At 36.3% G+C, this 19,134-nt stretch overlaps 1 protein-coding gene across 1 annotated transcript; it reads right to left on the bottom strand.

Moving 5' to 3' along the window:
• Positions 1-1,962, bottom strand: si:dkey-242g16.2 (uncharacterized protein LOC336380 homolog). The gene is made up of 3 exons (XM_031756544.2): positions 1,809-1,962; positions 1,584-1,667; positions 1-1,423 (listed from the first exon to the last, which is right to left on the bottom strand). The coding sequence occupies exons 2-3, from the start codon at positions 1,595-1,597 to the stop codon at positions 367-369; spliced, it is 1,071 nt and encodes a 356-aa protein (XP_031612404.1). The 5' UTR covers positions 1,598-1,667; positions 1,809-1,962; the 3' UTR covers positions 1-366.
• Between the last annotated feature and the right edge of the window lie 17,172 nt (positions 1,963-19,134).

Genomic DNA, 19,134 nt, shown 5'->3' with positions numbered 1-19,134 from the left:
TATATTTTAAAATAATTTTAATCAAAATATCAAGTAAGACAAGTTTTCACATTTCAAAAGGGAAGTTAAGCTTAGGAGGTGGAGGTGCATTATGTTTGAATTGTTTCAAGGGTATATTACAGATCAACCAGCACTGTCCACTGAAAACCTCCACTAGGTTTAAGTAACTCTCCACCATTTAGTTTCAGAATTGAAGAAGTCTCTTGATGAAAATGTCTTCACAAAACTTAAAGAAGTCCAGTCGCTTTCTTTGCAAGCTTCTTAGACCACCATGTCCTGGATGACTGGGAATCTGCGCAGACATATACAGCACAGTAGATTTCATAAGCATGTACCCCTCCCTAAAGCCACTGTTTCTTAAATATTTTAAGTTAAAATAATATTTCTCAAGTCTGTGAAGAGGGTATTGGGTGATTTCAATTTGGACCCGTTTTCCAGTCTTCCCTGAGTCTTCTGAATATACTGTAGATCAGGGTAGTTCTGCACACTGATCGACTTCTGTAAAGGCCACGACAGTGACCTGTGCTTTGAAAATGTGGGGTAAGAACGATTAGTGTTGCCTTGGTTGACATTTGATCTTTCTTTTTCCATCCAAACTCTGTAATTTTGCCCCCCGTTGTTGTCCCAGTGTAGTGTAGCACAAGGCCCTGGTCTGAAAGACACACAAAACTCAATTCGCTCCCTTGGATCCATGTTGTGAGTTAAGCTTAAGTTGAAGCCAAAAACATCCACATCAGACCCCCCACAGCGATGTTGCCACAAGAATGTGCAAGGAATGTCACGATGGCTGCGCCAGGAGTCAAAGGTCACCCTTATGCACACATCCTTTTCAGTAGCAACATGGGCAACAAACACTTTACCACTTAAGGCGTACTCAGAAATGTTGCAGCTTTCCAGCTGTACTTTCATATCTTGCAAACGTGCAAGAAAGGCTTTCTGGTCCTGGGCCGGCTGAGGGAAACCCAACCGCAACTTGTAGGGATTCAGTTTATCTGAGGTTGACTGCTGGCCTTCCAGTTTGGCTGGAGAGGGTCTCATCACCAGGGTAGAAGTGGGAGACAAAGGTTCAGGAATAAACATACGCACAGCAGTAAGTGCAAATCCTTTGGCATCTGCAAACACAACTTGCTTCTTGATTTCTCTGCTGATGTGCTTGCGTAAACAGCTCCGAGTATTTTCTGGTGGTGAATGAGGGGAGGGCAACAATTGTGATGGTAAAGATGAAGTGGAAGGCAAGGATGGGTGTGATAACGGATAAGTGGTCTTCACTGGATAGTCAGTATGCTTACAAGGAGGCTTTGTGGATTTCAGGTGCGACATGGAAAACAGTTCATAAAGTTGTTGCTCCTGCCTGAGGCTCAGACACTTAGCCATTTCAACTGGATTCACAGCGTGCTGGGGATGACTAAAGGCATGAAGAACTCTAAGGAAAAAAAAAGTCATAGGTTTAAAATCAGATCTATTTTTATATAGATAAATGAAATTATAGATATATTTTATCCTATATTTCAACATAAAAAATATTTTGTGAATTCTGATGTTAATACAGTTACCACATGGTTAAATATATAACAGTAACGTACCTTGTACAGCTCATTTTCAGGCTGTAAATGTGACACTGGAAGTCTTTTGTCTTTTCTTGAAAGCTGCAGTAAACTCAGTGCAATCTATAAATGCAAAAGAGGAAATATAACAAATAAAACATCTTAGTAAACCCAACAGTCAATGAATTAACTATAAACATGACGTGACAAATAAATGAATAAAATGCAAAGTGATTCAAATTTTTAAATGCAAAATATACTTACAGGTTATAACAGTAACCATATGCTCAATCAAATCCGCCACTTAGAAAGAGCACGGGAGCACCTCAGTTGCAGTCTGTTAGTGCTGTCTCTGGAGCTTCACTGACAAGTTTGAGAGTAAGGCGGCACTGTCTATGACACCATGCTTACATGTGGGTATAGTTTAGCCAATGAAGTCAAGCTGCTTTCTTTATATCCTGCCCCTTAAGAACTGATATGTGAAAGGCGGTCTCAAAGTTTTCCTTTTATGGAATTCTTTTGTAATGGCCAAACTTTAAGTGTGTTTAATGGTGAAGGTGAACTAGAGAATGATTTCAGCTCCATCAATACAAATGTAACCTTTTAAATGATCTCTCCTTTTTACAGTTCAGATTTAAAATTATAGCAGACACAGGAAAGGCACTCATTTCTGAGATTATGGACAAGATGTATTGCTAACAGAAACTGTAATGTAAAGATAAAAAAGAAGTGACCCAAGCTTTAATATAGTTGTTGGGGAGAGCAACATTATTACTATGCATGTATGGTGTTCTTTAAAAGTTCTGCTTGTCATTTAAACATATAATACATTATAATCTTCTCACGTGTTAAATCATTAAATTATTAAGAAGTAATTCATTATCATTGCTAATGTTTAATATAGGTTTTTCTTTAGAATAGTTCAATCACATAAGTAGTTTTATACCTCTAAATGGCATAGCTTTATTTCTTAATGATAAACCTGGCATTAGGGGAAATGTTCCAACATGGTTTCTTTCTTGGTGAGAAGATCAACAATACTGATTGAGAAGCTGCTGTGCTTAGCTTAGCACGCTCAGTAAATGGTAAAACAGCTACCCTGCTCTTTTGGTACAGACTGTAACATGGTCAAATGCTAATGTCAAAGCTTTGAAAAACAAGTTTAGACTGAAACAAGTGTGGGAGTAACTGCAGTGCTGCCGTAGACAACTATTATGGAACATTTCACTAGTTAATTAACTTCAAGTTCAGACAAATCAAATTCCATGAAGTGAAAGTTTTGGTTCCAATAAATAGAGTACACCAAGTTCTGGGATTGGCATTTGCGAGCAATTGCCTTTTCTATTGTTTTTTTAATAGACTTGGCTGTACAGTATGTATAATTTTCCTTTTATGACCTCACTGTAAATTGGCAAGCTACAACCAAAAAAAACCAAAAACCCCCCAAACCTGTCTTGATGTACAAGGTAGGTTAGATGAAACAATGTTCTCTGTATGTAGCATGTTTTGACTTGCAGAAAGAGACAGCCAAGAGACAGCCAGTCTCTGTAGAGCGAACAATTGAGTCATGGAGAAAGAATGTTCCCAAAGAGCTGGCATACTCCTCGTGCAGACTTTCACAGGTGACGTGAGGTCATGCAAAAGCAAAACTCAACAGAATCTGTGTTTAGTGGCAGTTTGTTGGTTGATCTGTCTTCTGGCATAAAAGCTATTTCACATCTGCACTGGATCCCTGAATTTGTACCTGATATTGTTGGAGGTAATAGAGCAAATAAGTGTCTACAACAAATTCTGAACTACAGCTTTATTTAGAATGCATAAACACACTATCTGATATTAATAAATGTGTTATTAATCCTTAATTAATGTTTCAGAGTGCAATAGTGTATCTTTTTTAGGTTTTATAATACTCACTTTTGTATCAGATAAAATCATGCCCTGTTTTACCCAAGACATTAACATGACAGCTATGATGACTTAAATATATTTTTATTAGGAATGTACATGCGAGAATGTTCTAGAAGTCCTCATTTCTGTATCATAAAAAAACCTCAGAACTCATTTATATAGAGCGCTTTTGACTGCACGTCATACTTTAATGATACTTTCACTTTAACAATACCTTTATACAGCACTTTATTTTATACATTTCAAGCACTTCGTCTATCTCACATCCATGGTCAATTTAAAACCGCCAAATAAAAATTAAACATGTTCAAAACCCACAACAGGTGGGTTTCATACAAATACAACCAAACTGTTCATTTCTGGGAGTTAGAATACTTGAGGGGTGTGTGCTGCAGGTATTTTCAGACAATATCTCAACACACTCCTGAGTCAGTGAGTGACACATGCTACACAAAAAATGACCCCAAATATCTAACTAAATATCTACCCAGCTCTCAGTTACTCATAGACTGCCTGGAATGATAGCATCTAAATGGTCTGTTCTAACTTGCAAGATCAAAAATGGCAGTACTCCATGTCAATAAAAAAAAAAAATACCCCAAATAATCTTATTTTGTGTGCACTCTCCCATTCAATTTGCTTTTTGTTTTGTGTTTCTTTTTTGGGGCATATTCTAAAAAATGTGTTGCAGTGCAGTTCCAGGCATAGCTAGAGTTTTAAAAATGTAAAAGGCTTCTTAAAAAGCATAAAAGATGCTAGATGTTGGTGGAAGAGATAAACCGAGGTTTATGGTAAGTAACCTCATATTATAAAGCCTGCCGTGGATTATCACAAAAGAGTCCTAACATTTAGAGCATTCATATGAGTTCACTGAATGTTTTGTGCTTATAATTTAAGACATAAATTACAATAATAATATTAATAATAAAGATTTTATATGTGCTGAGTTGTAAACACTGTGGTGTTTACAACTATTTGCATTTTTAAATAAGGCCCCTATGTATCCACATACCTATTCTTACTATCTAAATGTACTGTACTCAATTATTTATTTTATATTAGAACATGGTTTAGAACATGGTTTAATCAAATCATACAATGCCAATAAGCAAAAAACTGTGTATTCATATGTTGCAATACCTATTTAAACTTTTCTTTTCCAAGAAACAGAAGTTAACCCCATCCAGGTAAATTTTCAGTTCCTTCCCACCAACTTTTCGCAGCACTTGGCCCCCTGAGTACAAAAAGCAATGCAATCGAAGAACCCCTATGTGCAAGTAATGAATAGCCAAGGTGAGAAAAGAAGAGCTTGAGAAAATTCATGAAATGCTTACATTTAAAAATTCACCAACCAAATCAATTTCAGAATCAATCAGCATTTCACATTTTTCCTGTGAACTTCACCTCTTTCTTATATGTTTAAATAATATATATTCACACTGTTGGCTCATATTTTGCAAATGCATAAAATCCTTCAGACATGTTTTTAGTTATTATGCAGCATGAACAAATCACAAACCCTTCATTGTTAAATGGACATACTTTGTTTTCCCTCTCTTATGCAAAACATTCTGGCCACTTGTCTTGACAACTCATATAAATTCAATTCTTTTTTGATCTAGTAGTATCCCTGTGCTTTTAAATTCTCACCATTTCAAGCATATGGGTCACTATTCATAATTCAGAAAGTGTTGTCATAATGTGAATAGTAATTTTGTCATTTATATTAATGTTGTTTTCCCTTGTATTTTTAACTGTGGCCATTTATTTTGCATTACAGTAGCTCATCAGCCCAGCTGCACTCTCTCACCACACATGGATATCTGATAACATTATGAAATGCAAATGAAAGAAAAGCACAATCCCCCCCACTCCCCCTCCACACACACACACACACACACACACACACACACACACACACACACACACACACACACACGCACGCACACACGCACACAAACGCGTGCGCACACACACACACACACCCACAGCCACAAAGCACTGCCAAAAGTAATGATAAAGTTATGACACATACCAACTGACTTCTGTCAACTGCATGCAGATGTTCAGTGAGCTCATAAATGAAGTCACAAAGAGTCATACACAGTGCCTCATTAATCCCAGTTTTTAAAGTGGCTGTCTGTCTGTCTGTGTGTACTATTGGCTTGACTACCTGTCTAGACTTCTTCTCACATTGTGGTCTCATGTGGAGATGAGCAATATGGGTTTTAATTTATTTATTTAATATTTAGGAGTTCAGCAATTTTGTAATTTCACTCCAGCACTCACTTTCCCTCATAAACATCCATCATCTGTCAATAACAGAGTATGGTAAACGTGAGCGGAACTTTGTTTGTTCCAGTACAAAACCTGGCTGCTTGAGATGAGCTCTTTAACCCTTAATTTCTTTTAAAGTTATTCCTTGCTGGATTTACTGGTGTGTTTGGGGATATTATTGTGTTTATAGTAAATACTCTTTTAAATGGTGCAGAATTTATTGTTGAATGAATCAGTGATGGCAAGTTTCCCTGCCTCTAAGGAAATCATGATATTTTCACCATCATACTTAGCTGTTGGTTTGAACTCTCTCTTAGTCCGTTCTGAAGAGTCACAAAACATATCCACTGCATATCCTTACAATGTTTTTTTTTCTTAACATTTTCTCTCACATGTTTATTGTCAAAGTGTTTTTTGTTTTGTTTTTTATTATCATAAAAAAACTGTCAGTATCTTTAAACTATTTTCCTTACTGTAAAATACTCTAAGTAATTTGAAGTTCTTTTTAAAATTCGTATCTAGACTCAGGCATATATATAAATACCAGACGCTATATTGCAGAGGTTTCAATAACACAGGTTCTAGATTTCAGTACTAATCACTGGTACTTAATCTGAAATCTCAGTGTATAAACATATAGCAGTGTTCTCAAAATTTAAAAATAGTTCCAAAATTCCAATTTTATGTGTTTGTGTTTGAGAAATTTATTATCCAGCGACTTGTATTTAAAGAGGTGGTCATGTATTAGTTTTGTATTATTGTAATAGCAGTTGTTTGGGATTCTGTTGGATAACAATGCTGCACTCAGTTGGTATAGTTTCTCTGCATTAAAAATAATGATTAAATCAAAAAGAACATGGCAGCATGCCTTTGGTTTTCGAAGTTCCATGTGAACAAACCACAAGACATCTGGACCAAAGTCCTCTTGACAAACGAGACCAAAATGAAAATGTCTGTCCATAATGCAGAACACCATGTTTGGAGGAAACCAAACACAGCATGTCATCACAAACACTCCCTACCAACTGTCAATCATGTGAGCGATTGACAGTTGGAGAGGTGATCATTTTGAGCTTGTTTTGCAGCCACAGACCTGAGCACCTTGCAGTCAACTGAATCAAGCATGAATTCCTCTGGTATCCTAGAGTCAAATGTGAGACCATCTGTCCAACAGCTAAAGCTTGGCAAAATCCAGTCATGCGCACCATGATCCTAAGCAGATCAGCAAATCTGCAACATAATGTCAGAATAAGAAACGAATCAAGGTGGTGCTGTTGCCCAAATGCCTGGAAACTTCAGTGACCTGAAGCACAGGCCATACATAAAGAAGAAGGGGTCAAATACCAACACAATTACCCGAGAGACTGATGAAGTCATGCAGAAAACAACAACTTTGAGTTACTGTTGCTAAAGGTGGTTCCACAAGCGACTGAATCATAGGTTAAATACTGAACCATAAGCAGACAAAATTACTACAAAAGTATTTCTTGTACTCTTGTTCAAAAACAACATATTACAATCTAAAGATCTATAAATCTCCTTATCTATGAACTGTTTCTCACAATACCTTGTGGGTTAATTTGATTTGTAAAGCTCTCTTGGGAACACCCATACCAATGTGGATGTTTTGACAACTAAGCTGTAGAATTAAGTTGTTGCATAAGCAACCTTGCACATTCATGTCAAGGCTTGAAAGACATTATTGGGATTTTCTGTTGTCCTTGGGCATTAGTTCCTCACGCACAATTTAATACAAACAGGACAAATAACGAATGAGGCAAGATGATAGCTTCTATTGCGGAGTCGTGAGTTGTTCCATGCAGTGAACTCATGAGTAAAAGTATATTTAGTCAACACTCAATTCATTTACTGATATACTGTGCTTGATGACAGGTTTGATATGTGCTTAAAATTCTCATCAACTGCCAATAATATTAATAATGATAATTAATTCTTTATGAATATTTTTATTGTTATGTTTTTTATTCATATGTAGAATGTAATTGAAAGTTATTGTAATATGTATGTTTAAAAGCTTTCCTAATTTATACTATATTTTAGTAGTAAAAATAATATTTTATTCTTAATAGACTTGTGTTTAAAATATATAGTCCCTAAATACACTGTGAAAACCAATTTGTCAGTTATGCCGGTTAAACACTTTTGAAGTTTTAATTTTAAATCTAAAATGCCTCAGACACTTTTAAAGGCTCAAGTCCATTCTGGGTAAATAAATAAATAAATAAATTCATCTGTAATAATAGCATCTTCAAAGTCAAAACTTTATTTCTTTGGAAAAAAATACCATCTTCAAAGCCAAAACTATATTTCTGCTGGCAGAACGATTAGGAATCCGCTTTTAAGAGGAACGATGAGAGGGGCTGATGTAAGCTTGCAGGGGTAGAGTAGCAAATTGCACACTGTAACCCCATTACCACCCTTGGCTGACTGAAGATAGCACCCTGCAGGACCTCTATCATCATTTGTGCTAACTTCCTGTACAGTCAGTGGGGGGGGAAAGGGAGGAGCACCTTCCTGCAGGGAAGGAAGGGAGGACTCCGTTCACTGTGAAAAGCAGATGAACTTTAGTCTTTATGTAACATGGCTCATTTAAGTGTCATCTTCAGATGTTGCTGGGACAAAAAAATAAAATCCAGGCTATTAACAGCGAAGATGCCTGAGAGAAATTGTTATACTTTCTTGAACATATAATTATTTCTTTGTGACTTTCTTTCTCTGTAATGAGGAGCAATGTTAAATTAAAAATTGCAATGTTAAATAAAAGTGAGAGAATAAATAAACTAGTAGTGTTGATGCATCTAGTAAGATGTGATTACAATACAGCTAGGCAGTTAAAAAAATAAACACAGTTTAATGACAGAAATAGATTGCATGTAGGATTTTAACTATTTAGCTGGAATACAGATAAAACTGATAAGCATAATGTCATCTGCAAAAAAACAAACAAGCTCAAAACAACGATATCTATCAGGGCTGGACTGGGACAATCGGCCCGGGTATTTTGACTAGAGACCGGCCCACCAGGTATTATAGGAAAAACCATAAAGCCTTTGAATGAAAACAAACACTGTTGTGACAGTGATGTACACTGTCTTGTTGGTATATATGGTATGATTTCTATACAGTCCACTTAAGGACATCTTCTGGTTTCATCTTCATGTTTCCCTCTCACCACATATCCAAACCGATATCATGACCAGCAGCTTTTCGGCTGTGGCTCCAGCAAAACATCAGCTGATACTAGAAAGTAATATTAAATAAATTCTAACAACAGCTTATCAAGCTTAAATGTGCTGCTGTTGTTTAGCGTGACATCCGCTGGTTTCCTCTTTCTGGCGCAAAGTGGGCAATAAACAAACAAGAGAGACAGGACTTGCGGCAGAAAAGCCGATCCCACTGATCATTGATCAGTTTCATGATTGAAGGAGCAACAGGAGAGGGAGGGGGAGAGAATGAGAGAAGAAGAGGTAGCTGTGCAGCGTAAAGACACAGAATAACTCCAGCTTTGTGTCTTTTTTTCATTCTAGCTGAAGTACGGGACAAATCGCTTCCTCTTCACCACTGCCAGTCCAGCTGTGATATCTATATAACTATCTCTATCTATCTATCTATCTATCTATCTATATATATATATATATATATATATATATTATTGGGGGGGTTCCTTTTGATATTTCAATCAGTATATCCACCCCAAATACACTCCCAGAAAATTGGTTCTCTGCTGCGTACCCAAGTGTCACACGTTCCTGCATATAGTCATGTGCTCGAAGTTAAACAAGCAATTTCTAAATTTTCTTTTGTATTAAAAAATGAATAAATACATAGAAAAACAAAATGAAAGTCAGCTTTCATATAAGCATTTAATCAAATTAAAATTACTGCGTCTGTTTGTGTGTGGTCATGCATGCATGGGTTAGTCCGCATGTGCAAATGTATTCTTGTGTGTTTCTGTGTGTCAGCATGTCTCTGACACTTACTATTATGTATGGGACTTAATGAAGAAGAGGTGGATACCTGACCTCTGTCATGTGACATTTGTAATAGCATGGCATCGTGAGACCTTACATATTCCTTCATAAAGTTCTCTCCAAAATCCTGGCACACACACACTCACACACACACACACACACACACACACACATCTATACACACACGTTATCATTTATATACACACTATTGCTTACCAGTACACACTGCATACAGTGCTATGAAAAATCACCCCCAGCCCTTGCTGATTTCTTTCATTTTTACATATTAGTCACACTTAATGTTTCAGATTATTAAATTAATGTTTAACATAAATGTTTGCAGTTTTTAAACAATCATTTCATTTATTCAGGGAAAAAAAGCTATCCAAATTTATTTGGCCATATGTGAAACAGTAATTACTCCCTCTTGTTAAATCATGAATTAACTGTTATTAACCACGTGTTTTGAAAAGCCGAGTTCAACATCACTAGCCACACCCAGGCCTGATTACTGCCAGAATCAAGAAATCACTTAAATAGAATACGACTGAAAAGTGAAGTAGGCTAAAAGGTCTCAAAAAACAACAAATCATCTTACAATCTAAAGAAACTGCTGAGGAGCAAAGTCACTGACATCTATCAATCTGGAAAGGTTTACAAAGCCATTTCTAATGCTTTGTGACTCCAGCTATACACATTGGGGGTATTATCCACAAATGGAGAAAACATTAATGACTAATCCAGGAGGTCACAAAAGAGCCCAGGGCAACATCAACAGAGCTGCAGGCCTTACTTGCCCCAGTTAAGGTCAGAGTTCATGATTCAGCCATAAGAAAGATTTTGGTAAAAATGTCATCCATGGGAAAGTTCCAAGGTGAAAACCACTGCTGACCAAAAAGAACACAAAGGTTTGTCTCACATTTGCCAAAATAATTCTCCTGAAGTAGAATTCCCTGAAGCTCAAACACACTTTGGGTATGCAGCAAGACAATAACACAAACAAGCCTACTTTTGAATGGCTCAAGGAAAACAAAATGAGGGTTTTGGAGTGGCTTAATCGAAGTCTAGGCTTAAATCTAATTGAGATTATCACAAATGCTTGATTGCAGTTTTAGCTACCAAAGGCTGCATAAGCAGTTATTACTGTAAGGCGGGATTTACTTTTTCACCCAGGATGGATTATCCAAACCCACTTTTTCCCTGCATTATATGTTTGACCCTTAAATGACCCCTTACCTTGAACTGTTCCTCAAACTCACACTCATAAAGTTCACTGTCTTCACTGAGGGAATGACCCTAACTGACCCTTATATTTCATCATGTTAGTCCATACTTTCCCTATGTATATATTCTGCCCCTCAGTGCTTTCAAAATGTTAACACAGAGGTTCACCTGTGACCCCAGTCCCTGGACCCACACACCTGATTCAAATGATCAGCCAGTTAGTAAATCCTGCCTGATAACAAGATCATGATTTGAATACAGTGTGTTGAAGCAGATGAATTCAAGCAGTCCCACCGAGCTTAATAGCACTGTTTTAGAATTATTGCCCTAACAAAATTGTCTAATTGCATAATGCTGCCCTGAGGCAACAAACTGCAATGCAATTAACAGTGATGTGTCTTATGTCATTAAATAAATAAATTAAAATGTTAAGGCACACCATAATATCAAAAAAGATGTGGTTTCTTGCCTGAAGGGTACACCATGCCATGGAGTGTTAGATACATTGCACTGTCTTACTGCATCAGATGAGTGGCTAGTTATTTATTGTTAGAGAAATCAAGATAAGAAAAAAAACAAAACTTTTTTTTGTATCCAAATTGATTATGTGTACCAAAAGATCTTTGCTTTCTGCCATGTTTACTCTTGCCAGCTGCACAAAACTGAATTGAACGCAGCTGTGGGTATACCCTGTAGCCTTTGCCAGTAGTCCTCAGCACGGGTCAAGGCAGCAGCTGGGACACCCAAGACTAACTCTGGTGTTATAGAAGCAGGATCTAAAAGCAGGACTGGGGAGGTGTACAGCTCAGCTTCCATAATCACATACAGCAGTTTCCCATCTATCTCTTGTATCGTTGTTATGCTCTGTGCAGGGACAAGGCTAGTAGTGAAGACAGCACTATTCACCTGTATGTTCCCAGGTGAATGACACTGCACATATACAGATCAGGCATCATTCAGTCTATCAACAGCAACAAGGTAAAGGTGGCAAGTTTGCAGACAATATTATCCAAAAGAGCTGAAATGTACTTAAAATAAAAATAATACTGCTCACTTTCAGGAACCTTTTTACATTATTGTCCTATATTTCACTGTAGCTCAGTATTTGCACAGAACATGGCCAAGAATCCAGTGATGAAATATTGTGAAAAATTGGCTTGAATGAGACAAAAATGATGTATCAGTCATGAGGTAGTATTGCTAAATGGAACATAGTTGGCACAGATCAAAATGTTATTAATGGCAGAAGACCCATAACAACTAGAATATAATGTGCATATAAACATAAAGGCAATGAGGCACACAGGGAAGATGACGTTTCGATTGTCTGACTGCTACAACCTCCATAAACCGCCACAATGCCCGCCACCTACAACTGAAATGAATTTAAAAAGAATAAAGGCAAACTGAAAAAAGACTGATACTAACCCCACGAGGACACAAAGCAGAGTTAACTATACAGGAATAATTGTAACATATCAAATAAAAGAAGTGCAATATCTACCAAGAAACTCATTAAATGTAATGGTACCCAAGAAATAAACTTTCATATGTTAATGACTTTCTATAGTGGAACCTTTGATGGAATATAAAAAAGTATGCATTCTTTTGTACATTTGCATCATCTACTCATATTTCACATGCCATGTGGCTCCACACTGCACAAGTAGAACAGTGAAGATGTAAAAGATGTAGATGTGTGCACTTGCAAATGGTTATTTTGTGGCAGATTGATTTCAGAGTATATCAGTTTATTTATCAAATGTTTCATAGGCTGCATAAGTAATGATAAGGAACACTTTTGGTACTGAAGTATTCTGTCATGCAGACACATTGACATACATCTTTTTTTTTTTTTTGAGAAATGTTTGAGCTGAAAAGGTCTTCACGATTTTCCCAGCTGAAAAGTATTCTTAATAATTGGGTACAGTTTGACTCATATGAAAGGACAAGGCAGAATAAGAATAATTGTTTTTAATGACTTGCCTTTAAAACAAGCTTTGCAAGCTCTTTGTTTCAAAAGTTTCACTTTTTGCAAGTTCTGGTAATTGATAAGAAGTTGAGACAAGGGTGCATTTTCCTACTGGACCTTTCTTATTATTTCAAACAGTGTCTAGTTTATTTTTGTATCTAATTGAAGTGCCGATTTGTCATTTTCAAGGAGAAAGAAGAAAATAATCTTTGACATAAGAATGAAATGAAGTATGGATTTATTTTATTGATGTCACATCCAAACCCTTAGGCACATCTCCAGAAAAGGTACTGAGATTTCCTACAATACATGGCATTCTCATGCCACAGATAAAAACATTTTTTTTTTACTGCTATGTGTCACTTATTGTACCTGAATAACCTTGTTGAATTGCAAGATTTGAGTTATACTGAGGTAAATTTGCCTTTCTTGGTGAAAGTGTGAAAAAAACAAAAAACAAAAAAACATAACTTTTTAAGAAAAAATAATTTTAGTTGCACTTCTAGGGACAAACTCTCCATACATCCAGGGTCACTCGGACATTGTCCATTCAACTCTAATGGTGGAAGAATCAGCAGAATTATGTGTTAAGAAACCACAGTGCATTTGGAGACGTAAGACAGACTGTAATCCAAAACCAGATGTGTCTTAACAGATTGCAGGACCATTTTATTCAACATCTGTGAGAAGCAAAGCATTTTCTACTGGGTGCATTTTACCAGCTGGGGAGGACATGGAGCAGTCAGGTGAATCCAGGTGTAAATCGCTAACCTTCATGGCTTTCAGCTGTTATATTTCATTTGAATCATGATGAAAAATGTGTGACATAAAGGTAAGTCCAGATCACAAAATAACCTGCTCAGTTAACATTAAACAAAGTAAATTATATGAAATATACCTTCAGAGCAGGGTGTGTTGTTTTTGAGTTTTAAAGAAGGTATATTTAAGTAGGTATTTTTGCTAAAAATTTTTTTTACAAAACATAAAAATTCAAGCATCACTGCAATTTTGCTTGCTTTTAATCTAATAGCAAATAATAAACAAACTACATACATGAACAACAGTATAAATTTCCCCATGGATGTTTTATCTTCACATTTCCTACTTCACTGTGAATGGCCTTCAGTTGCAGACTCTTTCCTCTCCACTTGATGGCAGTGGAGCATCAATCATAATAATTACAAAGCGTTCCTTTTTATTCTGCATCATTAAGTGCCTACACAAAACTTAAGCACAATAAAAACTGTACTGTAGCCTTTTTATTATGACTACCACAGCCACACTGGCCTGTGGCCCACAGGTATGTTAGTGGCTTTGGCTCAATCAGCCTGATAAAGCCTCATGAAACATTTTCCACAAACGCAAGCACTTCTGTAACCTTGGAGAGAATATCAGCAAATGATGTATGTTGTTGAGAACTTTAACAACTGGAATAGCTCCTCTGCCAAACACGCACTGCCCTTTGGGCTGCTTTCTGACACACAGGGTGTGCAAGAACGCGGTTATATTCAAAGAGTACCTAAAAAAAATTGTTCTATTTTGTCTTCTTCTTTCTTTCTCTCTTTTTGTTTTTGTTAATGATCTATGGATGTCCTTCGCCTGAATGTGCTGTATTAGAAAATGTTAATTTAAAAGCTGAAAAGTGAAAACATTAATACAATATGGAAATATAGCAAATTATGCACAACAGAGAATATCTCATGAGGTAGTATGAGACATTGCCGCTGGTGCTAAAGCAAAATAGAGAGTCTAAAGTGCATTTATATTTGTACTCCACTGCTGTAAATGTCACTATGGTATATTAGAAAAACAACGAGAATGCACATACAGTATTTATTGTAAGTGAGAAATAAAGTTCCCATGTGGTACAAATGATTCTAGGTAAATAATGAATTCTTCTTTAGTGGAGCATTGGGACGAACACAATGTCTCAAGTGTGATTGCTCATTTCGACCCATTTTCCAATTTCATGATACACTACATTGACCTTGCAGGAGACGTCTCGGGATAGCTTATTTCCTATAATGCATGTCATGATCCCATAGGCATTGGAGGCTGAGTAGTGTGGTGATCAAGTGGATTTCTGCATTATTAAAAGGCCTTACATCAACTGTGTTAACTGTAAGGAGGTCAGCTGCAATGCTTTTATCCTATTTTTGCATATATCTGCATGCACAAAGAGCTGTAGCATCACGTTACATTTACATAAAATAATCTGGATCTGACTAATCTGAGCTCAAATAAATATTAATGCCAATCTGTAAGTTCCTAATCCAGTATTACCTGCAGTGTTGGTCTATAATCAGCTGCTTTCCCCAAAATGACCTTAAAGATAAAAAAACAAAAACATATTTCTGTATCCTATTTTTTTTTTTTTTTTTTGTCATTTCAAGACTGTAAATATAACATAACCCCAGGAAGGATACTGCAGAGAGATGGAAGCAGCTGGGCACAAGAATGTTCTGAGCAGTAATACAATCTGTTGAGCTAATATATCAGATATTACTGTTCTTCATGTCAGTGTGAGTAACTCACCCTTTGCCTTGATAAGATACAGTCAGATTTGAGCTGCTTTCAGCTGAAAGAGATGGTGAATGAATTAGCCACGCATTCAGACAGGCAGGCAGAACTGTATTAAAAATTCCTCCTTACTTCCTCATTCCCTGTGATGCTGTTTGATCTTGTGCTTTTATTCTTTGTACCACAATTCACCACCCCATCACTCATTTTCTCTTTATATCTGTAAAAAGAAATACATGGACTTATTGTACAGTCCCAAAGTTCACAAATTGATTCTAATCATCCAAAGATCACACCTTAGGGGTGAATTCCAGGCACACTGTATCTAGGATCCTTTTCAGTGGTAATGTCCAGGTATAAGTCATTATTCAAACAGATACAGAGAAATGAAATTGCAGTCTTACCTGTTCTTGGAAAAAAAAGTTTACTGATACTGATTTTACTCAGTAGTACTGATAAAGTTTTATAATAATGTACAGTTACAGCAGTAGTATAATTTATTATATTTTTTAAACATTAAAAAATTACATCTAGTCAGATAGGTTATCTCATATTTGTAGCTGAAAACCATTATACCATTTTACCATTACCATTATACCATTTTACCATTACCATTATACCATTTTACCATTACCATTATTAACCCCATTACTGCTCATTATTTTATTACAATATGAAACCTTAATACTGGCTTTAACATTTGGAAAGGAAGAGCAGCATTTATGGTCTGTTTTTATTTATGTGAAATTATAAACTTTGGTATAAAAGTGAGAAAGGACTTCTTTACAAAGTGAACTCCTCAGTGAAATGACTTTCTAAAGATGGTATTATATGAGGAACTGCAGAAAGTGTTCGTGACCTGAAGGTACAGTGTTTTCTGTCAGATAACACTGTTATTTTCAAAGAAACCTTTACTGTTCCCGCCCTTATATCCACTTGATCCAAACAAATTAACTGTGAATATCTGCACTTACTGCCATCAAAGGATGAGTCATTTTGAAGCCACCTCTGTGTTAGGCTTTGGACAACACTCATACACACTGATAAGAAAGTGAAATTTGAAGTAGGAAACTACAAAGATACTTCAGTAAATTAAATATAAAAATAAGCAGTGATGCTCAGCTACTGTTTTGAAGCTTTAACCCATGAAGCTTAGGAATAACTTGAATAGCAACTAAATATACATATGTATACATATACATACATATATACCTGCACATGTCCATACACATGGAAGGTCGATTATGCATGAAGTGGTGACCGTGGATGTTCACAGTGTCCAGTGACTTATGACATCGTGATTGAGGAGTTATGGAGTCTAACTGCTGTTGGGATGAATGATCTGCGAAAGCGCTCCTTCCTGCACCGAGGGTGTTTCAGTCTCTGACTAAAGGAGCTGCTCAGCCCACTCACATACTCATGCAGTGGGTGATGTGGGTTGTTCATGATGGATGTCAGCTTTACTAACATCCTCTGTAACTGTATTCCATTACAGTTACCGTTTAAAAAGGTGGTATTCAGAAAACAGTTACTTTGTGGAAATAAAGGGATTACACGGTGGTTTTTTCCTGTTTCATATGTTAGGCTGTCCCCTCTCTATTTTTGATAATTCCACGCCGGTGGAAACCCAAACAAAACACGCGTTAAGAGGCTCTAATGCCTGTGTCTCAACCTCGCAGCCCATGTCACCTCTACTTGCGGCCCGCATAATGACGTGACGAAATATTTTTTTAAATTATTGTTCAAAAAATTATTCAATATGAAGGCAATATGAGCAGAGTGTTACAGGCATAGCCCTAAAAATGTAGCCTCATGGGCACTGTAGTCCAGTTGTAAGTAAGCTATTAAGACTCGACTGTACGCTGTGTTTGTGTTTTTCTCCAAAACAATAAGTTCCATTGGAGCAGCCTTTTAACGCCTCTCTCTGTCTCTCGCTAGCAAAGTTGACCCAGACAACAAAGTAAAGCTAGTTTTCGGCTACGAGCCCAACATGGAACCCGATGCATTAGCCAGAGGTCCCTTTACTACGGTTCGGAGCCGCGGACCTGTTTTATATACGCGCAGAATAGTTTTCTATACGAGATCGCTGCAAAAAGTGCAGCCTTACCTAATGTCGACCCTACTGTTACTCACTTATTAAGATTTAAAAATCTAGTTGGTATTGGTATGGCGAGTAACCTTCAGTAATAGTAATAAATCACACAGCAATAGTACATTCATGTAGTTGTAAAAAGCATGATAATATATTAAGTAATCCAAAGTATTCAGAATACGTTACTCTCATTGAGTAATGTAACGGAATACGTTACAAAATACATTTTGGGGCATGTATTCTGTAATCTGTAGTGGAATACATTTTAAAAGTAACCTTCCCAACACTGGATATAGCACGCATTTCGCTCATGCTATGACTGACAGAGTGCATTCCTCCTGACAGTGTGTGATACCTTAAATTAGGACCCATGACATACACTGAACTCGGTAAACAGTTCCAGTTGTATTAATAGTGTATAGGCAGAACTAGAAGCTTTTTAATGGAGTAAGCCCAATACATTAATATTTTTAACCAACACTCATGAAAACAAAAAACAACAAAAAAAAGTCATTAAGGATTAATTATGGATCATTAAGGATAGACCAGTTTACAAAGTCATGAAAAAAGATGATACCGTTAAAAGAGTATCACTAGAATATCACTAGATAAGCTAACTCTGTACCTTAACCTTAGACTTTGTCCTTATTTGGGAACTTTGCATTTGGGCTTATTTGCACCTCATTCTGCTCAGTGAAGTGTTTTATACTTTCTACAATGGTCACTTTATTGTGTTACGCTGTGAAATATGAAGACATAGCTAAAAGATGACTTCCTGTTTAAAGGTAAAACTTTGAACAGAACATTGTTACACTTCTCAGGTCCAACTAATTCCCAAAAGAAGAAATTAAAAATGCATTCTTTACATGAGATAAGGTCTCAGCAATATAACATAACCCAACTATTCTACTTGTTCTTCCCACAGGAAACTAGGAAAAACAGCGAGCCTTACTAAAGGTAAATTTTTTTTACTTTCATTGTACATGTATAATGACAATAAAAGGCTATTCTATTCTAGCACCACATCTTCTTTAATGTATTGCTGCTAGCATACTATAGGACTCATACAAAGTTAGAAAGCATTCTAGTAGGAATATTATAATTTATTTCATGCTTTTAAAGACCTTAGCACCAAATGTAACATGTTGAATTTCATGAGACAAAACATTTTCTGGTTATTCTATTTTTTTTAATAACTTGGTGTTGATATCAGACCAATTACAAAACAGAGTCAACTTAATATAGAATAGAATAGAATAGAATAGAATAGAATAGAATAGAATAGAATAATCCTTTAATTGTCCCACAAGGGAAAATTTGGGTGTAACAGCAGCAAGAAAGACACATATACAAACAAACAGTACACAAGATACAGAACAGAAACATACACAATTTTTACAGATTTACATCAAGGACAATGGTTACCAAAAACAGAGTACTGTACCTTTATTAAATTAATATGTCATTTAATCCTGCACTTGGGGTTATCCTGAGGCTGGTGCAGATAAGGGACCCAAAAAATATTCAAGTGATGACTTGCTTAATATCTTGTTGTTCGTCACTTATTACATTATCATAAAAACTGTAATACAATTTCACCTAACA

The sequence above is a fragment of the Oreochromis aureus genome, linkage group 7 (genome assembly GCF_013358895.1).
Source record: "Oreochromis aureus strain Israel breed Guangdong linkage group 7, ZZ_aureus, whole genome shotgun sequence".
Classification (NCBI taxonomy): domain Eukaryota; kingdom Metazoa; phylum Chordata; class Actinopteri; order Cichliformes; family Cichlidae; genus Oreochromis; species Oreochromis aureus.
Note: the sequence above shows the minus strand (reverse complement) of the source record. Positions and strands in the feature narration are given on the sequence as shown.